Source organism: Rhipicephalus sanguineus, chromosome 11 (genome assembly GCF_013339695.2).
Source record: "Rhipicephalus sanguineus isolate Rsan-2018 chromosome 11, BIME_Rsan_1.4, whole genome shotgun sequence".
Taxonomy (NCBI): Eukaryota; Metazoa; Arthropoda; class Arachnida; order Ixodida; family Ixodidae; genus Rhipicephalus; species Rhipicephalus sanguineus.
Window position 1 is genome coordinate 136,470,555 of NC_051186.1, and position 27,539 is coordinate 136,498,093.

The 27,539-nt window shown below is 51.9% G+C and overlaps 3 protein-coding genes across 3 annotated transcripts; 1 reads left to right on the plus strand and 2 right to left on the minus strand.

Annotated features, from left to right (window-relative positions):
• Window positions 1-14,825: 14,825 nt before the first annotated feature.
• Window positions 14,826-15,491, minus strand: LOC119375440 (uncharacterized). The gene has a single exon (XM_037645617.1). The coding sequence runs from the start codon at window positions 15,489-15,491 to the stop codon at window positions 14,826-14,828; it is 666 nt and encodes a 221-aa protein (XP_037501545.1).
• Window positions 15,492-16,355: 864 nt separating this feature from the next.
• LOC119375441 (uncharacterized) lies at window positions 16,356-17,518 on the minus strand. The gene is made up of 2 exons (XM_037645618.1): window positions 17,080-17,518; window positions 16,356-17,035 (listed from the first exon to the last, which is right to left on the minus strand). Exons 1-2 carry the CDS (start codon window positions 17,516-17,518, stop codon window positions 16,356-16,358), a joined length of 1,119 nt encoding a protein of 372 aa, XP_037501546.1.
• An 8,958-nt stretch (window positions 17,519-26,476) lies between these two features.
• LOC119375442 (uncharacterized) lies at window positions 26,477-27,292 on the plus strand. Its single transcript, XM_037645620.1, has one exon. The coding sequence runs from the start codon at window positions 26,477-26,479 to the stop codon at window positions 27,290-27,292; it is 816 nt and encodes a 271-aa protein (XP_037501548.1).
• Window positions 27,293-27,539: the final 247 nt, after the last annotated feature.

Sequence of the window (27,539 nt, forward strand, 5' to 3'; positions counted from 1 at the left end):
CCGCGATCGGGAAGGTCCTCGGACATTCAAAACTCTGCTCCAAATAAGGGACAGCGGTAGAAATCAGGAAAGACTGACCTTTGGGCGAATCTAGCGAAGAGTCATAGCAGGTGCTTCATACTCATCGTATTTACAACGCCAAACTGAGACTGTGAAGATGCAGATGGAATGATGAGATGAAGAACAGGTTAAATGTGGCTGTACTTCACGGTAATATTTCCAAAATATTAACACTGCGGTGTTGTCGCGGTATATGGCGGCGCAGCCTGCACAGTCTGTTTGTGCAGATTCTTCCTTGATTTAAAACAAGGAGCTTTGAAAAGCAAATGATCGAATCATCTCTGTGAATATAAAAAATCACGTCAAAGTCAGAGAAAATGTTGTGCTCTCTCTCTCTCTCTCTCTATATATATATATATATATATATATATATATATATATATATATATATATATATATATACGGCCGACATAGTGAGAGACGCCAGCCTCCCCCCCTCCCCACTCGCGAACGAGTTGATACGCCACTGCCGATGACCCAAGAAGATGAGAGATTCCACGGTGATTTCACATTTCTGAGGCTTGATGGTTTGTCCTGCCTCACGGACTCGCTGCAACAAGTGCTGCAGTCGCCAGATGCTCTTCCCAGGTCGCTGTTGCTACGAGAACGTCGTCGATGTAATGGACTACGTTTTCCATAGCCTGATAAGAGTCCTGATTGACCCTTTATTTCCCAGGTGCCACAGCTGTAGCAGTCTTCTTTGATTTTCTTGCCTCAAAATTTCACTAAGGGACCCCTGATTCCTTGCTGCCACAAACGTGGAAATCTCAGGTTTCACTTACGCTTGATAGATGGCACTACAGGTGCCGCACTTGAGTGCTTCTTTCATTGAGAACATGGACACCGCGTGCGGCCGGCAAAGACGGCGAGCTCCTGGCTTGTCCATGCTCCTCTTTGCTTATTACTTGTAATATCTAGTTAGAAATACCTATATTCTTTTTCGCAAAGCCTACGTAACGAGCCTAGCTTGTAGTGTTTTTGTATCATTGGTAATTGTCAACTTTATGTGCAGTTTAGGCTTGCATACACGTTTGTGGCACTCGGGACTACGAAGTCCAGCTTCGGGATAGGCCAAAAAAGTTTACCGCAGTTTGCAGAGCGTCGCAGTTCTGTTTCTTTTTCATTAATTTACTGCAAAAGAAGTTTTAGAGCACCTCAAGCCTTAAAAAAGTTTTCTTTATGTAGCAACAGTCCACAGACGAGTAAATACAAGAAATTATCTTTCAAAATGACTATCCAAGCGGACGCGAACATGAAAACTTGTAATGATCAGATTGCAAAGGAGACTATATTTCGCCGGAGAGACTGCCACGCACGGATGGCGAAAGCTCCACAGATAGTGAGGATGAAGAAGTTGAACATACATCGGCTCAGATGAACAAAAATGACATTGCACTGAGTGATGAAGAATCTCAAGACACACTGCGTAGAAGAACACATCCTACCTGTGCGTCGATACAGAAAAAAATCAACTGCTTTTAAGTTTTTCATGCTTCTTGAAAGCCCTTGAGAGTTCAATGCATGGTCCCCTATTTTCAACTCCTCATTCCTGACTGCAACAAACGTGGCAGTAATAAAATTCTTCTAAAATGGATATGTATTGTTGTACGTTTTTTCCAGGTATTTGAAAGAAAACTGTCTGAAAAATATTTTTAGTTGCGGGCACTGCGCAGCCTGCGTGTTGAAAGGAAACACAGCGTTAATCTAGTGAACACTGCGGAAGCCGTGTTGATGCCGAAAGGCATATAAATATATATATATATATATATATATATATATATATATATATATATATATATATATATATTTGACATGCTGCTGCTATCGTACTTTTCTTTATATGTTATGAAAAAGTGTTTCTTGGTTGTACTTTGTAGTTGCTGCATACTTGTTTTCATTTATACACTTCCCTTCCTTTCATCCCAATGTTCATGTTATATTCAATTGAAATGTTATTATTTCTTTAATGCTTTATACTTTGTAACATTCTTTCTTCCATTGTTTTTGAAACCAACATCACCACTGTCTGCGCGGGGGACCGGAGCTTTGTCAAGCCGAAGAACTTTCGGCTTTTTCTCCGGTTCTCCCTTTTTCACCTTATGTATGAAATGGTGAAAATAAAAGATTTTGATTGATTGATTGATTGATTGATTGATTGATATTTATATATATTGGTAATGTCCCGACTGCGTCGAGGGCAGCTGCTGGTCTTGGAGCCCGATGGAGTGGGACTTGTCAATAGCCTTTCATCAGATCGCACTTCGGAAAATATCTCTAGGTGCCGACCTCTGTGAACATTATGTCCGTTCGTGGTATGGGTTGGGCATCGGATATTAGAATATCATTGATACGCCGAAAGTCCACACACGTACGATAAGTGTTATCCGGCTTCCTGACCAGAACAAGAGGTGAATTGTAAGGAGAACTCGATCGCTCGATGACGCCAAGCTTCAGCATGTCTTAAACTTCCTTCTTGACAACTGCCTTCATTGCTATCGCGAAAGGATATTTTGGAGCGTTAAGAGTGTCACGTGGCCGTGACGTCGACGAAGGCAGCCGTCCGCGTGTCGAAGATGAAAGTTTTTATTTCGCCGAACTTGTGGCCGGGAAACTCGAAGTCAAGCTACAGCGATACACACTGTGCACTGATAGCGGCGAACAGAGTGTCGGCCGCCGGTAAAACTGCCCCACGATAAGGCGCATCGGCATTTATACATGCAGCATCGAACATTCGAGCCTTATCGCTGGTGGCCGCGTTAGTTCAAGAACTGTTCGCGTTTGCGCGCTCAAGCCATAAGATTCTAAGATAATCTGGAAGGTTCCCAGACATTAGGGCGCGGCTTGCGGAAGGCGGCGACTACGCGTGCAACAGACTAGTTACATAAAAATGACAAACAGAAGCGCGCGTGGCAATAGGTTCAGATGTCAACTGAAGCCGGCATTCCAAAATGTTTGTCTTTCCGGGGATGTCGGAAAAGACATCGTCATAAGCAGCTAGAATCTTGTCAAGCTCAGCAGGCTTCTCTTGTTCCAGTCCCTCGGATATAGGAACTGATTCCATGTCAACGCTTCGGGTAGCCTTGCAAACTGTCTGCCTCCTCCGTTTCAATGACCACGAAAGATGCTGTTTGAGGGGTTGACCTCGGATGCCGATTTTCATGGCGCTTCAGCATGTTTATGTGGAACAGTTTGTTGTCATGTCCCAGGTCCAATAAATATTCGTGGTTACCCTTTTTCCCGACGACTCGAAAAGGACCTTTTAATTGCATTAGTAACTTGTTCTTTGTGGTAGGAAGTAAGAATAAAGCAAGATCTCCAACTTCTAACTGACGGTTCTTGCTTCCCCTTTCATTGTATTGCTTTTGAGTTTTCCTCGCTTGTGGCAGGTTCTCATGGGCTAATAGCAACGTCTTCTCAAGACGATCTCGAAGATCCAAGACGTACCCATGCGTTGTTTTCACTTCAACACTGATGTGTTCTCCCGTCCATATCTCCTTCGATATACTTAGAGAGCCTCGAATGTATCTCCCATGGATAGGTTCACACTGCGAGAATCCCATGCTGGTTTGGGGTACCTCTCGGTATGCATAAAGGAGTGGTGCGAGCAGCCAATCCCATGATTTCAGACCCTCTTGACATAGCTTGCACAGCATCTGTTTCAGCGTGCCATTAAACCTTTCGACCATCCCGTTGCACATAGGGTGGTAGGGTGTCAAACTGAGATGTTTGATGGATGGAGTCGTTGAGTTCTCTCATCAACTCACACGTGAAGCAAGATGCCTGATCGCACAGAATCTCCCGGGTAAATCCAGTGCGCGTAAACATTTCCAACAGGCCCTCTGTCACAGTCGCCGAATCAATAGCGGGTAGGGCTACTGCGTCCGGGTAACATGTTGCGAAGTCAACCATTGACAGAATGTATCGGTTACCCCTGTTAGAGACTGGTTTCAAGGGTCCGATAATAACTACTGCCACTCGCTCGAAGGGTGTCTCAATCAACCGCAGTTGGTCAAGTGGTGCCTTGCGTACTTTGCTTTTGGGTAGTTTGTTTGGCACGTATCACACGATCGAACATTCTTTTAGGTTCTTCCTGGACTCCAGGCCAATAAAACGATCTTAGCATCCGAGCAATGGTTCTTTTCGTACCTTGATATCCTGACATCAGACTTTCGTGTGCCATCTCAAGCACTTGGCTGCGCTATTTGCTGGGAACCACCACCTGTTTTACCATTTTGCCAGAGCATAACCGGTAATGGCGGTAGAGTATCTCCTTTTCTGTAATACTGGATTGATCCCCCGTATACTGGGTTGATCTTTTCGTCATCCACCTGCTTGACTTCGCTAAGGTTCTCCTATTGCGACTATATACATGATGGTTTCCGGGTGGTACTGGGTATCTTGGTACACGCTTGGGTGTCGTGCCCAGTTTTACGGCAATACCCACAGTATAGTTGCCTCGTCCGAGCGCGGCATTCTGCAGCTTTGTGACTGGTCTTGTCACACACAAAGGATCGAGTTAGAGCCTTTGAAGTGGTATTACCGCCTTTTCCTGCAGGAGTGATCTCCTCTCTGTCACAGAAAACAAGCAAGTTTGACTGTCGCTGAGCTTCTAAGAAGTTGTCGGCCGCTTCCGCCATCCCTTCAAGCTTATGCCAGCTTTTCTCTAGCAAAATAGCGCCACCTTATTATGACAGTTATTTATAAATTGCTCCGCTACTATGAGATTCCGAACAGATGAGTATTTCTTTTCCGTTTTGTACATCTCAACCCATCTGTCGAAGAGGCTCGTTGCGTACTGCGCGCCCGTTTCACCATATTGTGGTTCGCTGTGCCGGAATTTTCACGGTAGCCCTCCGCCGTGGACCAAAATCGTTGCAGTAATGCCCACTTGGTTTTCTAATAATCGAGTCCTCTTCTGGAGACAGACGGCCAAAGACCTTGAGAGCCTCCCCGCTCAAACACACACTTAGGGCCGTGTCCCACTTGTCATTTGGTCAAGAATGACCGGTAGCAACATTCTCAAACCTTTTTAGGTACGCGTCTGGATCATTCCGGTTCTCGTTAAACCCTGGCATGAAATTGTGAGGATTGACGTTAGGATATGCTCGAATTGGTCGGTCTTGGTCAGCCACCACTGACTTTCTAACGCCTTGATCCTCAGCGAGTTGAAGACGCAACTGTATAGTCTTCTGGCATTGCTCCTGAAGTCGCCGTTCTAACTCCATCTGCTCCATCTTCTCTTCTCTTGCTTCGCGTTCTGCAGCCCTATCTTCTCGAGCTAGAGCCTCCCGTTCTTTTACCCAAGTCCTCAACATGCTGGCAGTACATTCACGTATAGGGAACCCAAGCTCAAGTTTACGGCGCGAAGACATCGCTGCGCTGCGGCTCTGGAGAGAAGCTGTGGCGCAGCTGAGGCCAAGCGCAGCCGACTCAGCCCGTTTGTCGGCAGCGGGAACACGCGCGCGCGCGCGTTTCTCAATCGGCGAGGGGAACTGGGGCGCCGTGCCGACAGCTTGGCAAGCTGAACCGAGAGGCTTGCTGTGCGAAGCTGCATTTCCGCGTTGGCAGTCGCGACCCCGCGGAAGCACAAGCGAGGTCCGAAGTATTGCTGTGTCGTGGCTTGCCACAACAGTGCAGACAACAGCAAAGCACGCGATTGACGCGTGAAACTATCGGTTCTCGGGCATGTCGCACGAGAAATAAAAGCGGCAAGCGCGGATAGCTGGCAGCGCTGTCTCGCCTTCTATTGTGGCTGTCTGAGTTCATCGCTTTCGTTCATTTCGACTACATGAATCAGTACGTAACTCGGCGCATGCACGCAGCGACTACATTAATGATTACTCGCTATCTTCTCGCATTGTGAAAGTTCAGTTACGGTTGTAGGTGAAACAACTTTGTGTTTTGATTCCCCGTGTTCGTGAGACCTACCCCTCGTTGTGGAACGTTCACAATCGCTTTATGCCGTTAGCGTTGCGCAGCTGTTGAATTCAACTGAACTCGGCACATTCTCAGAGCTTCGGCGCCTGGAATTCACGCGTCGGTAAGGCTGCTTTATGACGCCGGAACAGACGTCTGTGCATTTTCAGCGAGCTTTGACATAGTTCTGGAGGCTTGCTTTGTTTTTGTCACTTCATTAGGGTGATATTTAGGCCGCTAAATATATTTGCAAAATATAACAGCACGAAGGACGGGACTAAAGACACAAAACCACAGGATGAGTGCTGACTACCAACTGAGTGCCGACTACCAACTGACTACCAACACATTGATCGCCAGATTTGTTGATGAGAAACGCCTCCATTATTTCTCTCTGGGTCACTCCATGCCAAATCAACCAGCGTTTTTCCGACCATCACAAATATGGCTGAAAAAATTTGCACGTTTTTCTTGAAGTTCGAAACTCGCTCTGCTCGTTTATTTCTGTTGCCAAAAATTTTCCCGCCTATTTGTGAGAGTCTAGTTTTGCGCCGACTGCGCTAAATGGCATCAAACAACATTTTTTCAAAGGACGTTTATGGGATGCACTCGATAAAATGGTATTTCCGGCAAGCTAATGAAGTGATGTAACTGTAAAAATAATGAGTTATTTATGTATATCGATTCTTCGAGGGCTTTTCGCAAGAGCAAAATTGAATAAAGTTGCAAAGTTTGATATTTTTTACAGGAACAAGGCAATCTCAAGGGGTAGAAATGAATTATGTACTGGTGGCCTGTTCGACATACTACAAAAGGAGAATAATTTAGTCGCTGAAGGTGTAGCAGATCGTCTGAAAAAAAAAGTGCGAATCTCACTTTTTTTGAGAAAAGCTCTGTAATCAGCATCAAAACATTGCCTTGGTGGTCGGACAAAAATATGCACTATACTTCATTTGAAAGATCTATGTATTAGCTGAACATAAGCAAAGTTACAAAAGGGTATTGTTTTTTTAAATTGAAACATTTTTTCGGACCTTTTCGCGGAGCGTCAAATCCAGGTGTTGGATGCGAGCAGTCGCTTGGTTGGCTTTCTCCAGCGCTCTCTGACACGTGAACGCCGCCAGGCCGTCGTACGAGAAGTAAATACCGAGCACCTTCACCGTGGATACCGCCTCGATTCGTCCGATGGAGTCCTTAGGGATGGAGCCAGAGAGCAGCGCTTTGCTCTTCCCTTCGTTTATCGCCGCTCCCGAGGCTTCGGCGTACGAATCGAAGGTTCTCCGAAACGCCTGTACGCTACGTTCGTCCCTTACAAAGAGGGAGACGTCGTCTGCGTATGCCAGCACCTTAGTTTCCTCGGCTCCCGTTAGCGGGAACCCTTTGATGCGCGCGTTGTCAGCTAGGCTCGTCAGCAACGGCTCAATGGATATAATAAACAAAGTCGGTCCCAGCGGGCAACCTTGCCTGACCCCCTGGTGTAGCTGAAGCTGGCCGTTTGAGAGCCAGTAATAACAGCGCTGCATGAGAGGTTCCTGTACAATAGCTCCACCAGACTGACGAAGTTCAGCGGGAAGCCAAACTCGCGCATGACCTCCAGCAAGTAGGCGTGTCGCACTCTGTCGAATGCCTTCGCCTGGTCCAGCGAAAGGAACGCGCCTGAGAGTTTCATTTGCGCCGCGTACTCGAACACATCCCTGGTGATCGTCAGGTTAGCGAACGCTGACCGTCCAGGCACGGCACAGGATTGGTAGGGCGATATGATGGTTCGCACAAGGAGCTTCAACCTGTTGTTGATGATGGACGCCACGATCTTGTAGTCAATGTTTAACAACGTGATCGGGCGCCATGACGTCAGCTCGTTTGGCGGTGCGCCTTCCTTGAGGAGTAGCACAATCCGTTCCTCCCCAAAGGAGTCGGGCTTCTTGTGTTGCTTGAGGAGCACGTTGACGAGTGTCAGGAGTGGTTCTCCGAGGGTATCAAATAAGGTTGCATAAAAGCCGGCCGTGAGACCGTCCTTTGCTGGAGCGAAGTTTGGTGGCATTCTTCCGATCGCGCAGCGCAGCTCCTCCATTGATGCCTGGGTGTCAGGGTGGCGGAGGCTCCGACACAGTACTTTTATTTGGCTTGTGGCGGTGCCCGTATCACCAGAGTCATTGTCTTGGAAAAGCTCAGAGAAGTGGCTTCGGAAAATGGTAGCGATCTCCTTCGGGTCTTGGGTGATTGTCCCGTCGGGCTCTTCGCATCCGCGATCTTCGTGCTGCCATTCCCGCTTACTTCTGTTATGTCGAGTACGGCGGAAGCGTCTGACGGGTGCGCGTTTCCGGGTTTCATAGCCCTATCGCGCAGCAGCCGTTGGTACTTTGTCTCGAGTGAGTTCAGGTAGTCGCGCGTGCAGGAGGTCAGCGACTCGGCGCCCTTAATGATCCGCATTCTGCGGAGCAGCTCTTGCATTTGTGCCGTGAGACGTCGCTTCCTTGCTCTGCCCTCCTCCTGTAGGAGCTTCTTCCAGGTCCCTTTCAGTGTGTCCCACACGTCGGGGGTCATTTCGGTGGCGTTCTCCAGTGAGCTTCAGTAAGCTTATAAGTAAGCGAACTTGCTGCACATGATTCATTGTGAACAAGGCTCCCGTGTGGGAGCCGAAACGTCTTTTTCAGGATATCTTTTTTTAGTTTTGGTCGGCGCCCTGCTTCCTTCGTCCATGTCTTTCCCTGGCCAGGCGGGTTTCCGCCAAACTCTCGACTTCTCCAGTGACTCCTGAATGAGGTCTCGAACCCTCTGGATGCAGGTTTCGTCCTGCAAGAGGGCGGGGTCTAATCACCAGCTTGCGTCGCTAAAACCCGGCCCGGGGGACCCTCTCAACGTCGTGGCCAACGGAACGTGGTCCGTTTTCTTCGCAAGGTTGCTTGGGAGACGCAACACGTCGCACTCCACGACGGAGGGGAGCAAGAAATCCGGCAAGTACGTGCGGTGGATCCTGCTCGCCGTGGTCTTGGACGTACGGGTGGGGCCGAAGAGGTCGTCATGCAGGTGGAACCAGACATCCGAGAGCTTCAAGTGTCTGAGGGTCTTCACTAACTCCATCGCGTGGTAGGTCGACCCTCCCCGGCCAGGGCCCCTCACGTCACTCTGCGAGCCGACCACACAGTTGAAGTCTTCCAGCAACACGTGTGAAAGTGGCTCCAGCAGGAGATGGTGTAACTCCTTGTAGAAGCCGTTTGTATCAGACCGTGTGACCGGGGAGTAAACATTTACGAAGCGGACTCTATTTGCGTCAATATAAACATTCTGCATGATCATCTGCCCATTGGCTCCGAATGTACAGTGCGATTTTTGCCGGAATCGACTTGAGGTGAAAATGACCCCCAAGCCGCAGGCTTTGGCGTTGGTAAGTGAAAAAAAAGCGGCCACATTAGCGGGAACCTGAAGTTAGCTTCCTGGATGCAGAAGATTTCCTGCTGCTAAATGTCCCGTTGCTTTGATCTGTCGCGGAAACCGCGCACGTTCCAAGTGGCGAACTTAAAGTTGCCATCGTCCCGCTGCTCCGGGCCATTAGAAAAGAACAAAAGAAGGGGTCGAAAACAAGGGGGAGGGGGGCGCTACGGCATGTGTGCCTTCGGGTGTTTGCGGTGCGTTGCCTTCGCTAGTTTCATGTGGGGGTGTAAGACCGTCGCCGCCGGGGATCCCTGCGATCGTGGCGACTTCTTGTTCTTCGTTGCTTGAGTGCTCCGCGGGTGATGAATTGGGCGACGGATCGGTTGAGCTGGAGTCCGACAGGCTAATAGCCGTGATGCCGCTTTCACAGGTCGCACTGGCCGAGTCCTCTGCGCGTTCACGCTGGTCGCCTTCGGGCGCTGACGACGACGTCGTGGCGTTCCTGGCGTTGTCCTCCTTTTCCGTGTCGCCGTCCCAGTAGTTGGGTGCCTCTTTCCTCGTCGGAGGCTGGGTCTTGGGTTTTTAAGACCTGGAGGCCAGATGTTGGCACGAGCACCCTAGACAAGGCAGTTCCGCTGGCTTGGTTACGGTTAGGGGCGGTTTTGTTCGTGGCGGGGAAGCCGCGAGCTGCCTTCCGTGTCGTGCCCCAAAGAGCCGCATCGCTTGCAGTACGAGGCCGTGCAGGCGGTGGCCACGTGGCCGACATCTCTGCAACGAGCGAACAAACGTCGCATGCCGCGGTACTCAAACATGACACGGTGCCCCTGCATTGTTGTGATATTAGGAACCGGCCTGCTCATCTCCATCTTTACAATTCGGACACCGTTCAGTTTATTCTGGCGGCTAGCCACTGTGGCGACGCTCACGCTCTTGATCTTGCCGTACTGGGTAAGGGCGTTTGTCAAGACGTCGTCGGGTAGGTAGGCAGGGAAACGGTACACGTTTACAAAAGTGACGGGTGGTCCTACGGCTTCCACCGCCACGCGCTCGTGGTTTAGCCGGAAACCGTCTATTACAACGAGCATCTCGGGTGCGCGCGTGCCTGCTCGGTAGTCCCACGCTCGTGGCCGCTGCAGTGACCAAATAATTTTAAAATTAACGTCTTCAGTGCCGGCAACATATTTTCGGTACTGCTGGCCTTTTAATAAAACGGAATTTAATCCTGCCTGTATTTTATACACTTGCTGGGCAAGAAGTCGGGTTTGCCAATCTTTGCCTAAGGGTCCTATTGGAGGGGCCGTAACTATCAGTGCAACGACATTATGCAACATGTTTTTGATGACTGTGGAAGTTGACGGAGAGGAGAATAAGTGGACAAAGTTTAGGAATGTAAAAATGTTTTTTTAATTGTCATCAGAAATTTCCATTGTTCGGTGTTTTCTTGAACTTCGTCCGATCAGATCACTTTACTGAAACGTTATATAAATATAAGATTCGGCAGTTTGGTAGATAAGCATGCGAAGAACGTAATGCGGAATATTTGTCGCTCTGCTACGAGGCTTTTTTGAGTTAAAGACGTTCAAAGTAAAGAAAATAACGTTTCCTGGGCCATTTTCGAGGTTTTTTATAAACACATCTACACTACACATAAAAACTAAAAACTGAGCAGAAGAAAAAACATGCATATATTTAGTTAAAGGTATTTCAGCTACCTAACTTTATTATATTTTGTGCAATTAATAACGAAACTTGGCCAAAAGAGCAGAGCGGATGAGCACTCCACTCCACCTCTTCGTCATTATTGATTTCCTGTGCTTCGAAAAAATTTTTGGCGGCAAAACAAATTGCGGATCTCTTTTTTCTACTCATCAGGCAATAATATATAAAATTTTGAAATAAATTTAAGAGGTCGACCAGCCATCGTTTGTTCGATCTTACGTGGAATCACCCAGCTAAAACATCAGTAAAACTAAGGCAGTTTTATTTCTCCCGCGAAACAAATGCTGTGCAGTCCCCCGATTAGTGCTCAACAATTCTGAAATAGAAGTTTTGAATAGCTTCAAAACGCTAGGCGTATTTTTCACGAGTAACTGGTCTTGGGATGATCTGATTAATTACTTGCTGAAAAAGCTTTCAAAAGTAATTGGCCTCATGCGTCGACATTGCTTTACCCTCCATCTTTCAATTGACAATATTTTATACAATGTTCTATTTTCCTCAACTCTGACCTATGGTGCAGTAGTCTGGGAGACGACAACAAAAGAAAATATAAAAAAAAACTTCCCTTACAAGAAAAGCGTCGAATACGCATAGATTCTAACGCTCCTTACCTAAGTCACACACCGGGCATGTTCGAAAAGCTTAAAATTGTAAGCGTACAAAACATTTACAATTTCAGACTACTTCGGCAACACAAGTTGGAAACAAAAAAAAATTTCCCTTCTAAATACATTGGCCAAATTGACAAAAAATGACCCTGCATACCACACACCCCATCCTGAGATATGGAAAGTTCGAAAATGCCGCACGACTTATGGAAAGCAAATGCTCAGGTGCACATTACCTACATTGCTAAATGAACTTGCCAGAGATGGTACGGACGTAGGTTTAATGGCTTTGAATGAGTTACGCAATATGTATGTGCAACTGTGATTGTTTCTTTTTGTTCATTGTGCTACATATGTTTGTTGCCTTGATTTAAAATTTAACGAATTTCCAGTTGTTTTGATACATACGGATTAAATATATCAATTAGTAAGAATAGTAAACTAGCAAAGTTCTTGTAGTTCTGATGTGTATGTATGGTTTTTCCTTCATTGATGCCTTTACGTACTTCCTTTGTGCTTTTTATTCCTTATGCGTTGCTTTCTACCTCTATTGTTGTTGAAATTTCACACCACTGTATGCCATAGTGTGGTGAACGGTTCTAGTCAAGCCTTTTCAGGCTTTTTGTCCGTGCACCAAAGATCTGTCAGATGTTGAATGAAAATTGAATTGAATTGAATTGAATTTGTGCTCTCGGCCATTGCGCTGGTGATGAGAGCACATGTTACATCTGTCGTTTGCGACAGCGCATGTTTGTTCATCCGTCGTTTGCTTTGGTTTCATCAAGCGGAAGGCGACGAAAAGGGTATCCTTGCGTGTGCAGCTGTATGGGTGCTGCTTCAAATCTGTGCAGTAAACACACGCACGCACAAAGATGCAAAATAAAAATAAAAACCTTCATTTGTCCCATTGTGCACAAGATCTTCATAGTTCTTCAACACCACAGAGTGCCAAAATTGGTGTCCTCTCGTCTCAGACCCCTCCCTAGTGCAAAAATTCGGCAGATCCCACGTACCGTGGGAATCGATGTGATACGAAGCATGCGTGGGATGGTGGCTGCGGCGTAATTTTTCACATTGAGCGAAACGTAACAAAATGAGGGTAATGTGGATGTGGTATACGCACACCTCTATGTTGAAGAGTTGCACATGTATGATATAACCAGTTGCTTACAGTTGCGTAACGATGCCAACAGCAGCATGCCTGTTACCAACACCAGACGCGGTAAGCTGATATGTAGTGCTTATATTCTTCAATACTGGATAGTGCGAATCCGAACAGGACAAAGAAGGGACAGAGATGCATAGGACAGATATTACTCGTAACTAAGCTTCATTCAGGAATGTTTCCCTAATATATACACAGCCGAGTGACACGCGCAAGCGCACTGCACGTACCTTACAGTCGCGATACAGTTGTCATGCTTATACTTGTCCGTTATGACGGAGAACGCACGCACGTTTCACGAACCCGTGTGTATGTGTAGAAGAAGTTCGCGACAGTTCTTAAACATGGTCATCGTCACCGTGATCAGTGAGTACCAGCAGCTGGAGCGGACTTGTTAATCGGATCCGTTCGTGATCACGGCTATGAGGAGTCTAAGTGTAGTGAAGTGCGCGGTAAAGTGCAGCTGGTGGAAATCCTGGATGCCTCTTATGATGAAATGATCTATGACGCCTCCTGTCGTGAACGTGGCAGCGAGGTCTTTTGATGCCCTGTCCACATCCAAGCCGTCTTTCACGCAGTGTAAGGACCAAGTGTTGAAGTCACCGGTAATGGTGAGAGGCCTGGTTCTCTCAGCAGATTTATTATTAGGAAGCATTGACCCCGGTTCATGCGCAATCCACGTTGTACACGTTGCCGACCACGTGTACGAGTGGATGGTATTTGACCGTCTTCCAGGGGTGTTCTGTCTTCAGCTTCCACACTTTCCTTCCGTCCGCCGCGGTGGTGTAGCGGTTACGGTGCTCGGCTGCTGACCGGAAGGTCGTGGGTTCGATCCCGGCCCCGGCGGTCGCATTTCGCTGGAGGCAAAATGTTAGATGCCCGTGTACTGGCGATCTCGGTACACGTTAAAGAATACTCGATGGTCAAAATTTCCGGAGCCCTTCGCTACGGCGTCTTTCATAATCATATCGTGGTTTTGGGACATAAAACCCCAACAATTATTATTATTATCACTTTCCTTGCGTGTCAATGTGTGTGTTCGCGGTACTGTGTTGGTTGAGGCTCTGTATAACCTGCGGCGCATACCCGCATAACATTAACTCTGGTTTACAGGTGTGTGCCACATGTGACTGAGAGAAAGGGTTTCACCACGTACGCGACAGGCATTTAGCGTTATACATGTCATGACGAGTGAATCGTGTTCGTCATACACTGATCCCCTGCTGTGCCAATTTTGGTTTATTACAAGTTATGGAGACGACCAGGAGAGCGCCCAGACGTAGGCGGCTAGATAGATAGATACGTAGATAGAAACGGCCAAAGTGCCTGAGGTTCGCTAAGAAATGCTTCGCATTTAAAAACACTAACAGCACCGTCACGCAATAGCTTTCACACAAACAACGAGCTGGAGCAAGCACCACGTGTGCACGAAGGGCGAAACATTCGCCGCGCACGCGAACGAGCGCACGCAAAAACCGCGTCAGCCGGGGCGGGCGAGCGGGTGAACACCAGCGTGAGGAAACTTTTCCAGTCAAAGCATACATTTCACGATTAGTACACTCACACTTTCACCTCGTTGTAGAATGTAATTTTCTCACCCCCGGGGGGCGAGTGGCCCGATCCTGGAGATAGTGCAATAACCCGATAGCGCAATGGCCGATCATGGAGATGCAAGTACTCCACCCCATTCCAAAAAGAAGTTAATATCTTGGGTCGATATAGGACCCGTATCAGAGCTGACAACAACAGACTTTATTTGTGGTAATGCTTCGGGCAAGGCGCGAAGGGCATTATCTCCAGTGAAAAGCTGTTCTTGTCAAGAAGAGAACATAAAACTGCGAGACCAGTCCCTACGATAGACGGGCGTGACAGACGAAGAGGCAGGACCGAAGGCACAAGTCAACGCGAGGTAGGACACGCGGACACAGGAACACGCACGCTAATCACGGCACAACGCACTGTACAAGCGCAGATGGGGAAGGGCATTACGAGCGGCTGGGCCGCAGGTGCACGTGGTACACCGCGCGGGACGCCGCGATCACCTCGCTCACGCAAAGCTTCTTGAAGAGGCGAGCGTAGGGGCGAGAACAGATGTGGCGCAGCACACGGTCGTTCTCGGGGTCCCAGGCGCCGAGAGCTCCCACGATGGCTGCTGCCACCGCGACACCTAGGTAGCGGCGCCGGAGGTGTGCGGCGACGGGCTCGTATTTGGCGGTCTTGTCGTTGCGGGTGTTGGCGAAGGCGGCTGGCGTGTTCTCGAACGGACACGCCACGTCGATGACAAGCGCCTCCTCGCCGCGTACCAGCAGAAGGTCGGGCCGCAAGCCCGTGTCTCCGACCGGCCGATTCTCACAGGCCACCGAGTAGTTGGCGGCCGCTGCGGCACGGAGGCGGGCGACCACTGCATTGTGCCGCGCCGTGTACAAGGCGCTCCTCGCCTTGCAGTGGCACAGCACGTGCGGCAGGGTCTCCCGCTGGTATCCACAGGTGCGACATCGCTGGTGACGGTCCGGGGGTCCCCACATGGTGGCGCCGTTGAGGTGCAGCAGGTTCAGGCTGGCGCGATGGATGAAGCGCCATTCGGCGAAGTGGGTAAATGCGCCAGTCCGCATGAAATGCGAGCTGGCGCGATCCGCCGCCACGCAGGCCATCACCTTATCCTGATTGGCTTGCTCATGAAGGGCCCGGTCTCGTTCAGTAGCGAGGACTTCCCGGATTTACCGCATGACGGGGCAGTGGTGAATGGGCGTCAGGGTGACGTCACCACACGCGATGCGGGCGTTGTCAGCCTCCAGGGTCCAGACGACTCGAAGGCGTCGAGACGCTTTACGCGCCTCCGTCCAGACCGAGCGGAGTTGGTTGGCAGGAGCCCGGAAGATGCCCTCGATCGACCCCGACAGGTAGGCCTCAGGCCTCGAGCGTGGTGCGGGTCGTCTCCCAGCCGAGCCTTGTCGAGGCCACCTGTCACGATGTGTAAGACGCCTGGCACGTTTTGTTTGAGCACGCGCCATTAACACATGAAGGCGACAATGCGTGGCATAATCACACACTTCATTCCATTCAACGAGACAATTACACACACAAAACAGAAATAAATAGAGATAACTATGTCCACAAAACACAATAATTAGCGTGTCCTATCACAGTCAAGTTCTATACGCGTCCCTTATTCCTTCTCAACACCTCATGTTTGTAGGACGTAAAACGTTGACCGCTTACGATGATCAGTCGCACTGTCACCAGGTCGTCGCTCACCGCGTCCGTCGGTACCGTCGTCTTTGCTGGTGTAGACGGGCGCGCTCCGCAAATGATGCGAGGTACTCGTACGTCGTCCTTCTTTGGTGGCAGACAGATTAGCGCCGGCAGGTGCTCCTGGAACGTCTCAGCTCATCCGGCCCTTGCACCGTTGGCGTGGCAGACGGGTGGTCGCAAGCCCGGGCTCGTTCAAGGTCGGCGGCGTAAGCGCTGACTTGGCCCGGCAGCTCACCGCACAGCCGGCCAGCTGGACGACCGGATCATGAAGACCGCTGCTCGCCGAGGCTAGTACTTCGGCGGCCCAGACTGCGCGGACCATCGGCTATCTTCACCGTCGCCTTCACCGCCGTTCTCCTCTGCGCGCGCCAGCCCTCCAAGATGGCGTCTCCCCCGCGCACCTGTCGCTTCTTTTTCCTTTGCCATTTGTCTTTATTCGTATTCCATTCATTTCTTCTCTGGCCTTCCTCTTCTGTTTCCACTTCTCTTGTCATCCCTGACACCACCGAATAAGCGTCCAAGAGCGCCATGTCCCGCAGCTCCCTATCAGCAGTGGTGAGGAGCTTAAACGCCGAGTCGATGCGAAAGATGTCGCTCAGCTCGGCTGCAGCAGGTAGACCAACAGCTCCTGCGGCGGCGCTTCCGTATACGTAATGAGTCGACGCGTTCTCCGGCAAGTACAGGCTGCGCTTGACTAGGGGCCGAACGGCGTCGTCGAGGCGGCGCCAGTCAGTCTTTGTCAGCACAGCGCACCGCATGGCGAAATTCAATGCCGGGTACACAAAGGTACGGACGACATCGAGGCCTTGCCAAGGGGCCGACATAGATGTAAGGATGGCCCGTGCCTGGGAGATCGCGTCGTCAGTGACGTTGCCGGTTGCGGTGACGGGGTGGAATCCAACCTGGCGCCCAAAAAAGCGCTGGGGCTGGTAGTCCCGGAGTGCTGGGATGGGGTGCCCGATACCATGAACGTGGTAGGCCGCATACCAACAGGTGTCCGACTGCTAAGGTGCAGGGACGAAAACTTGGCCGGGTTTAAAGACAGGCCGAGGGAGGTAGCAAGCACCTCGACCCTGTCAATGCGGCGCTGAAGAAGGTCCGGGTTGGGCGCGAGGGGAGTCAAATCATCCGCGTATACCAGGATGTTGTGGGCGTCGTCCTCGCCTTGGACGTCATGGATGATCGGGTCCACCACAGGTTGAAGAGTAGCCCACTCAGGGGGCAGCCCTGGCGTAGACCGGCCAGTATGGGCACCGGCTCGGTGTCCCCCTCGGCGGCGACGATCGCGGCACAGGTCCGCGATCAGGTCGGTAAAGACGTCTCCGGCACCGGATCCTCTGAGGGCATCCAGGAGGGCCTGGTGGGGTACCGACCCATAGGCGTTGGTGAAGTCCAGAAGTGCCGCACAGAGGTCGGAGGATGTCATTTAGCTCGAAGACGCCGTCCGCTCGTAGACAGCCCTTCTGGCACCGGGACAGTACCGCGTGTTGGGCTATCCACGCTTGGAGAAGGGCGGCTAGGCATTTGACATACAGTTTAGCTGCCGTACTCCCCATGGCTATAGGTCGCCAGTTGCTTGGATCGTCGAGGTCGCCGTTCTTATATATTAGGATCGTCCGGGAGGTACGCCAGGACTCGGGCGTTCGCCGGTGGTGAAGACAGGCGTTGAACAACAGGTAAAGGAAGCGGGCCTCCGGGTCGACGGACTTCCAATGATGATATGTGAGGCGGTCAGGTCCCGGTGCGGTGTTCTCCGATTTGCGCAATCAGAGCAACACCTCGTCGGCCGTGAACGCCGTGGTGTCCAGGGCAGCCGGGGCGGGAACTCGGCGGAACAGCAGTGAGGAGTCAGTAGTGGGGCGGACCGCGTGTTGCCTCAGTGATCCCGAAGATCCTGCAGAGAGATCGTACAGGAACGGGAATTCAATTTCAATTCAATTTATTTTCCAGTATATATATATATATATATATATATATATATATATATATATATATATATATATATATATATATGGTGGATGGTTGCGTTGGGTTAAAAGCTGCATAAGTAGCTTGACGGGACCCAACGACCAGACTATACAGGGCCGTAACAAAAAGCAGTCCGGTGCAGTGGCGAGCAAACCAACAAGTAAAACAGAATAACATATCGTAAGTACATGTACAGCGGATTACATGTATTTTCTGCACGAGAATTGCAGAAAGAAGAACAGTAAAAATAAAAACATGTGCATAATAGATGTTGAAAAAAGTAAATAAGTAAAAAATGATACACACAATAGTATACCCCTATAACATGAGTAATAAACAGAAATAATAATAACACAAAATAATAACACCGTACTAATGTAGCAATACTAGCTATTTGGAACAAAATAAAACACTGGCCATATAACACAGCAAGAAATTCATGTAAGCAGAGTGACTATGGTAAAAGAAACGACATAAGTTACACACAATGCAATTACACAGAATGTCACAGTATGTGACATTACAGGTCAACGAAATATAAGCGCAAGTCTTCTACTGAACGTGTGAATATCTACTGTAGAGACGCATTGGAACCTTGTAATGGGCCGTCCTCTCCAGCGCCTTCTAGTGGGTCGCCCTCTTCGCCTCTTCTCGAAGAGCACGCCCCTCGTGCTCGTGCGAGTCTGCGCTCCGTCGTGACTGTTGTGCATCGTCGCCGTCAATCCAGCCGTCAATAAAGGCCTTTACAAAGTGGTGGAGGTGCGGGGTATCGATCCCAGTACCTCTCGCATCTTTGGACGTGGCTAGCCCCCCACTTCACCTGTCATCTGGGGCTTCCACTCCGATAGACACGGACCACGCCAGTGACGTGGATTCCCAAGACACCGTCAACGTCGACCTACCCCCGGACCATTCGGCTCTCCTGGCGGAGCAGACAAGAACACTCCGTCGTCTTCTCCGCGAGCCTCCATCCGAAGATTCCTGGGCAGAGTGCGAGGCTGCTTGGTCACAAGCCGTCGAGATTGCGACTGAAGCGGTCCGCCTTCGGCCACTGGTCCCAGGTCGCCCACAGCGGCATACCAACCCAGCCAACGCCGCGGACATCCAGCGGCTTTACAAGCGCAATCGACGACGCGCAGTAAGGCTCATCCTCGAGGGCCCATCCACACAGTGTGCCATTCCCCTCCAGGAGCTCTGCGAGCATTGGGGAACCACCTGGTACGAGCGCAACGCGGATACCTCCATCCTCTTCCGCCGCACACCCGCTCCCAACCCGGCGGACACGACCCCTTTGTCCCCGACGACGTCCTCCTACGACTGCGAAAATCAGAAAATACCGCTCCGGGAGCCGACCGCCTTACCTACAACCACTGGCGGACAGTCGACCCGGAGGCCAAGTTCCTGTGCGCACTCATCAACGCGTGCGTTCACCATCGTCGCACCGCGGACGCCTGGCGAACATCCCGCACTGTCTTGATCCACAAGAAAAGCGACCCGCAAGTGCCGAGCAATTGGCGACCCATAGCCTTGGGTAGCACGGCTAGCAAGCTCTACGCCAAGTGCCTCGCCGCGCGTCTCCAGGATTGGATCTTGCTGCACAGCGTCCTTTCACCTTGCCAGAAGGGATTCTTACCATACGACGGCGTGTTCGAGCAAAACTATGTGTTTCAACACCGTCTCGACGCGGCCCGGTCTGGAGGCGCTGACCTATGCGCAGCGTTACTAGGCTTCACGAATGCGTATGGCACGGTCACCCACCAGGCTCTTCTCGACGCCCTTCGTGGTGCCGGCGCCGGCGACACATTCGCGGCCTTGATTCAAGACCTCTACACGGACAACTCCACCTGCCTCGTTGCGGCGGATGGCACCTCCGAGCCCGTTCCCATCAGGGCTGGCCTCCGCCAGGGTTGTCCGCTGAGCGGACTATTATTCAACATGGTCGTCGACCCGTTCGTCCGCGATGTTGAAGGCGAGGATACCGACCACCACATCCTCGCATACGCGGACGATCTCACCCTTCTGGCGACATCCCCCGAAGCTCTGCAGCAGCGTATCGACCGCGTCGATGCGCTGCTGAAATGGCACACATGCTTGTGCTACCTCGACGACGTCGTTGTTTTCGCTCCGGACTTCTCCACGCATCTTCAACGCCTGCGGCATGTTTTGACGCGCTTGAGCGACGCCGGTCTACAACTGAATCTAAAGAAGTGCCGATTTGCAGCACGGCAGCTGACAATACTCGGTTACGTCGTGTCCAAGGACGGTATTCTTCCCGATCCAGCCAAGCTTCGAGTTCCCCAAACCTACGTCCGTCAAAGAACTGCGCAGTTTCGTAGGACTGTGTTCCTACTTTCGGCGCTTCATTCGAAACTTCGCGACCGTCATATCCCCGCTGACGAAGCTTCTCGGAAGTAACGGGTCCCTCAATTCATGGTCGTCAGAGTGCGACGACGCTTTCGCGAAGCTCCGTCGTCTGTTGACGTCGCCTCCCATACTACGCCACTACGACCCTACGGCCCCTACAGAGGTACACACAGACGCCAGCGGTGTTGGCCTTGGCGCTGTCCTTGCGCAGCGCAAACCAGGGTTCCCTGAATATGTCGTGGCATATGCAAGTCGTACGCTCACCAAAGCCGAGACCAATTACACCGTCACCGAAAAGGAATGCCTAGCGATCATCTGGGCCCTTACGATGTTCCGACCTTATTTGTATGGTCGCCCATTTGATGTCATCACCGACCACCATGCACTCTGCTGGTTGTCATCATTGAAGGATCCATCAGGCCGCCTCGCCCGCTGGGCACTTCGCCTACAGGACTACGATATCCGCGTGCTGTACCGCAACGGACGCCAGGATGCTGACGCCGACGCACTCTCGCGCTCCCCCTTGCCTGACGACAATACCCACAGCTCAATGTCTCACAATGCCGTTTCTTCCATCGACGTTCACACTATCGCTACCGAACAGCGCAAGGATCAGTGGATCGCTTCACTGCTAGACTTGCTCACTGATCCTTCGGCAACACCATCCACTCGCGCGTTGCGTCGTCAAGCCCACCATTTCGCCATTCGCGACGACCTCCTCCACCGACGCAATTACAACGCCGACGGCCGCCAGTGGCTACTAGTAATACCCCGCAGTCTGCGTTCTGAAATATGCGAATCGTTCCACGCTGATCCGCAGTGTGCGCACTCTGGGGTATCGAAAACATACCACCGCATTCGCCAACGGTACTTTTGGCGAGGCATGTACCGCTACGTGCAGAAGTTCGTTCGCTCCTGCATCGATTGTCAGCGCCGCAAAACTTCAACGCACCAGTCACCAGCAGGTCTGCAACCTTTCCCTTGCCCTGACCGGCCGTTTGGGCGCGTTGGCATCGACTTGTATGGGCCACTCCCTCTGACTTCGGCTGGTAACCGCTGGGCCATCGTCGCTGTAGACCACCTTACGCGATACGCCGAAACTGCCGCCCTCCCAGCGGCTGCAGCGCGCGATGTAGCCTTCTTTCTGCCCCGCCGGTTCATGCTGCGCCACGGTCCACCCCAGGAGATGCTCAGCGATCGAGGCCGTGTCTTCCTGTCGGAAGTCGTCGAAGCCATCCTCAAAGAGTGCAACGTTGTTCACCGCAAAACTACTGCTTGCCACCCGCAGACGAATGGGCTCACGGAACGCTTTAACCGCACGCTCGGCGACATGCTCTCGATGTATGTTGCCGCCGATCACACAAATTGGGATTCCATTCTACCTTTCGTCACCTACGCCTACAATACCGCCCCTCAAAGCACCACTGGTTTCTCACCGTTTTTCCTATAGTACGGCAGGCACCCGTCGCACACAATCGACACAATCCTTCCATGCAAGCCGGATCGATCTGAGTGTGCGCCTATTTCTGCCACAGCCAGACTTGTTGAGGAGTGTCGCGAGCTTGCGAAGACCTTTACTACGCAGGACCAAGAGCGGCAGAAAAGCATCCGCGGTGAGACCAACACTTCTGCACCCACGTTTCTACCTGGAGCACTCGTATGGTTCCCGGTCCCTACCACTGCAACTGGCCTCTCTCCCAAACTGCTGCCCAAATATGAAGGCCCCCACCGTGTCGTCGAACGCACATCCCCGGTCAACTACCTGATTGAACCCATCGACCCATCTTCCGACATGCGCCGTCGAGGGCGCGACATTGTCAACGTGGAGAGCCTCAAGCCCTACCATGACCCGCTCATAGTGACCAGCTGCTAGGTCGCCAGACGGCTCCCTTTTCGTACGCGGGGTAATTGTAGAGAAGCATTGGAACCTTGTAATGGGCCGTCCTCTCCAGCGCCTTCTAGTGGGTCGCCCTCTTCGCCTCTTCTCGAAAAGCACGCCCCTCGTGCTCGTGCGAGTCTGCGCTCCGTCGTGACTGTTGTGCATCGTCGCCGTCAATCCAGCCGTCAATAAAGGCCTTTACACTTCATATTTATTTAAAGTAGATGGTAGGTTATACACCAAAGATTGATGTTTGTACTGCGTCCAGAAATATGGAACTGACCATATCTCAGGGTTCCTTGTGTTCGCATAAATTCTACGACGTTCTAAAGATGCCAACTGTTTTATATAGTTCTTGAGGGATTCAGAAGCATATCGCGCGGTATGTAATAAACGAAAAGTATAGAGGTTGTCAATTCTAATAACATTGTACTTATGAAACGTTTCTCTGGTCCTAGAGTAATAGTGTATGTTGCCAATATAGCAAATAGTCTTCTTCTGTAGCATCACAACTCCACGTATGTTATTTGTAGTGGTTGTGCTCCACATTAAAGCGTAATAATTTAAGTGGACATGAAATAAAGCATTGTAAATCTATACTTTGGCCTTCCAAAACCAGCCAAACCGCCCGGCGGCGGTTGCGCCGGTACAAGCGCTGTATGTCAGCGGCGTTGGCTAGATTTATGGGCCTTGAGGTCCGGTTAGGCATCAGAGGGGGCAAACGCACTGCCTCTGCTGCCAACGCAACCGCTGGCGTCCACGCCTCTCCACAGTGCGACCAAGTCACGTCCGTGGGGGCTCTCGAAGGAGCCCTCGCAGTATGCGGGCCTGCGCACCGAGCAAGGAAGTGTTGTCGGGCGGGAGGTCCATGGCCGGCGCGTCAACTGGAGGTGCCACAACCCGTCGTCGATGCCCGCCAGCTCGGAGTCTTCCGGCGACGCGGTCCCGGACGAGGGGACTGGCCGATGGAGAGCCGGGAAGCGACACCAAATCCTGGTAGGGCGGCGGGGTGGGCGGGGGTCAGACCCCGCTGGTTTTCGACGGCGAGCCGGGCTCTTCGGGAACGGTGACCGGGGAGCCCTCGACGCCCAGTAGGAGGACGTCATCCGAAGGCGGGCTCAGAGGAGATGTTGGCACAGGAGGAGGGCCGGTGGGTTGTCAGGGGCGGGACCGGTGGCCTGCCGCGGCTCCCACGGCGTCCTGATGTCATGCCAGCGCTCGTGGTTCATGAAACCGCGAGCCGACGGGAAGGCCTGGGGACAGCGGACGCAGCGGTGCCTAGGGTCTGCTGGGGTGGCTGGTAGAACGCCGGTAGCGAGGCACGGGTGGGCGGAAGGTCGAGCAGGGAGCGTCGCCGAACAAACGGAACAAAGGTACACGCGCTCCTCGACTCGAACACCATGCTCGCGTTCGAGATGACTACGCAGGGACTGCACTCGTGAGGTCCAGGATGCCCCGCCGTACGAAGTGCTGTAGCCGCGGCGGATGCAGCGCAGTACAGGCGGAACCGGCAGGTGTTGCGGACGATTGCGGCCACGCGGCAACAAGCAGGAGGACAAAGAGAAGAAAGAAGACGTAGACACGAGCAGTGGAATAAAGAGAAAGAATTCTTGGTCTAGGGCTCGGGTATTAATTACGCGACATTCTTTCTGGTGCCGAAAATCCCCCGGTCATCGCCCTTCCAAGATTTACAGCTTCCATGGCATCGTTGGAGCGGCTCCGCAAGAACCGTGGCGTCGTCAGGGCCAGCGTCACACGAACCATTACGCTCCTGACCGACGAACTTCAGGCCACGGCTCCCGATGGCGCTCAAGTTGATTCGCACGTTACATACCTGACTCAGAAAACGTCGAGCTCGGCAACCTCAACAAGCAAATCCTCGACACCACGGACGATGACGCTTATGACGAAGAGCTCGAGGCCGCGGAAGACTACGACCGGAAGGTGTCCTATGCCGTGTCTGGAGCGCGCTTCTTCCTGCGCGAACACGCCAACACAGCGACGGCAACGAGGACTTCAAGGCCCGAGGCTACGTTACCAAACGCCGACGTCGCTGGGGCCGGCAGCTCAGCGCATACCGAGGTCACTGACGCTGCACCTCGTCTAACAGAGGGGACACCCGGCCAAGCAACCGTGCCGCCTCATCGCACAGTGGTCCTGCCGAAACTTCAGATACCTACATTTTCCGGCACACTTCGCGACTGGCAGACCTTCTGGGACCACTTCAGTGCCACGATCCACCGTAATGAAGACCTTCTGCCGATTGAGAAATTTAGTACCTCCTCTCGTATTTCAGTGGCGCCGCGAAGAGAGCCATCGAAGGCATTAGACTCACGGAGGACAATTATGCGATCACCATCAGGACGTGGACGGAGCGATTTGGTCGACGCGACTTGCTCATCAACGAGCTCATCGACCACCTGCTCGCCTTACCACCAGTCAAGTCTTCGGCAGATGTCGACAAACTTCGCCTACACTACGACAAGGTACAATTTCGCGTCTCGGCACTGACCGGTTTGGGCGTCTCACCCGACCAGTACAACGTGGTCCTCAACCGCGTCCTAATGAGGTGCCTGCCTGACGACCTCGCGATCCTCTACCGGCAGAAGTCCACAGAAGCCGCGCAGGATACGTCCCGTATAGCGACCCCCGAAGAAAGAGCTCGTCAGGATGCAGAAATGCTAAGCGGCCTGCGCATACAAATTGAGGTTAGAGAGGAAGGCAGGCCAGGACGCCCGGGTCATGTACGCCCGGGCCGGGCCCGGGCGTACATGACCGAACCGAGCCCGGCCCGGGCCCGGGCGTACATGACCGAACCCAGCCCGAGCCCGGCCCGGGCCCGGGCCTACTTGACCGTACCCAGCCCGAGCCCGGCCCGGGCGTTCATTACTAAACTAATCCAGGGCGCGCTTGTTCATGACCAGGCCCGACCCGGGCCCGCTAGAGGATATTATTTGTTGATGATTATTAATGATGCCGTGCGCTTTGTAGCGGCGATCGGACGGAAAATCCGGTGTGTACATGCATCGAAATGTTGCTTTGCCCGCGGTGGTAGCTCAGCGGTTAAGCTATTTCGCTGTTAAGTCCTAGGACGCGGGTGCGATTCCCGCGACCACGGCGGCCGCAATTTGGTGGGGGCGAAATGCAAGAACACCCGTGTATGTACTTATCTTTAGGTGCACGTTAGAGAACTCGAGGTGGTCGAAATTGATCCGGTGCCACTACGGCGTGCCTCGTAATCATATTGTGGTTTTGGCACGTAATACCAAGGAATATAAATGAAATTATCGTATGCGTCAACCTCGAATAAAAGACCGAAATCTTTATGCCTCCCATGGGAACAACCGTGATCTGGCCCATTGTTAGTGCTGTTAATATATATATACGTATATATATATATATATATATATATACGTGTCACTTCAGCTTGGCACAGTATACCTTAGACCATGGAATGCATAACATTCGCGTGTGCTCGAAGGCCCGACTTACGCCTTTTAATGAGCGGGTCCGAGTCCGGTGCGGCCCGCAGCCTCAAGGCCAGCCCAGGCCCGCGGCTTCAAGCCCGGGCCCGGCCCGGGCCCGCACTTTCAAGCCCGAGCCCAGCCCGGGCCCGCCGAAAAACGCTTCGGACGGCCCAGCCCGGCCCGCGGGCCGGGCCGTGCCTGGGCTTTTGGGCCGGCCCGGGCCCGTGCAGTGCTCTACCTCAGATGCCCGGTTATCGGAACCGAACTTTCCTTGCTGACGTTCGGCCACCCGAAGCCCCGTGAATTAATGTGCAGTCGACGGGTAGCTTTGACTTTACGAGGCCAACGTACGGACATAGAGGTAACCGTGGAGGCCTTGGAGGTCCCCGAAGTGTGTGCAGTTACAAGCCCGCCGCTCAGCACTGATATATTGCAGCTTTTGTGCGACAAGAACTATGATGCAGCAGACAACTTTGATCCCGACACATGGCACCCACAAGAAGTAAGCGTATTACTTGGTTCCGACGTCTACTGGAAGGTCGCGACTGGAAAGGTTGATCATTTAACCAGCAACCTGACGGCCGTGGAAACCAAGTTCGGCTAGACCGTTCAGGGCACCACGGAACGCCAAAGAAGTTCAGCATCTGCGAGCGCTCTATTCCTGCACTGCAGCACGAAGTCAGTTCCTGACTGTGATCTTTCTGCGATGTGGCGTCTCGACGTCATTGGGATCAAAGCACCTGCTCAGGAAAAGAGCAAGGTTCCGCCAGAACTTGAGGCATTTGAAGAGGGCATTGTCAAGCTAGACGGGCGCTACCAGGTGCCGCTGATGTTAAAGGATCCAGGAATACCTGCCGGCAGCGACAATCGATGGTTGGCGGAGCGCCGTCTGCAAGCACAATTAAATAGGTTCAGACCACAGCCCGAACTCCTCAAGCAGTATGACACGGCAATCAGAGCGTATTTTAACGAAGACCACGCAGAGCGAGTTGAAGAAAAGCTACTGCCAAGAGAAAATGTGTATTATATGCCTCATCATGCCGTCATACGAAGAGAGGCCGTTACTACAAAACTTCGGGTGGTGTTTGACGCTTCCTCGCACGCGCTTGGCCATCCTTGCCTGAATGATGTTCTGTTCAAGGGTACGAAGCTTGGAGTTGACATTGTGCAGCTGCTACTCACCTTCCGACGTCACCCGGTAGTCCTTATCGCGGACATCAAAAAGGCATACTTGCAGATGCTTATTCGCCCGGAAGACCGCGACGTGCTGCGATTCCTCTGGATTGATCGGTTGCCCTCGGATGGTGATCCATCTCCATCTGTGGTGACGTGGAGAATGACGCAGGTCCCGTTCGGAGCCTCGTCTAGCCCATTTTTGCTCGCAGCTACCATTCGACATCACCTGGCACTCTGTCGAGAACAACATCTTGAGACTGTAGCATTACTAGAGAAAGCCTTTTACGTCGATGACCTTATCGTGGGACTTCCGAATGTGGAAGAAGCGGCCACAGTGTACAATTAAGCACGCAAGATATTCTCGGAAGCAAGCATGGAACTGCGCAAGTGGGCTTCCAATGCACACGCCTTGCGAAAAATCTTCCTTAAGATTGCTTTTGAAAACGAAGCCGGAGAGAGTACCCTAATCAATGTCCTCGGTGTACCTTGGGAACGTGAAGGCGACAGAATTGTCCTCATGGTGCGCGAAGCGTCGGACTTCGCTGCGAACAAGCCTTCGACCAAGCGTATTCGCAATGCCCACGAACTATAGG

Coding starts and splice junctions, on each gene's coding strand:
- LOC119375440 (XM_037645617.1), bottom strand. CDS start 15,491: ATGGCCTGCGTGGCGGCGGATCGCGCCAGCTCGCATTTCATGCGGACT.
- LOC119375441 (XM_037645618.1), bottom strand. CDS start 17,518: ATGACATCCTCCGACCTCTGTGCGGCACTTCTGGACTTCACCAACGCC. Junction 17,036..17,079: donor TAGCAGTCGGACACCTGTTG/GTATGCGGCCTA, acceptor ACCCCATCCCAG/CACTCCGGGACTACCAGCCC.
- LOC119375442 (XM_037645620.1), top strand. CDS start 26,477: ATGTGGCGTCTCGACGTCATTGGGATCAAAGCACCTGCTCAGGAAAAG.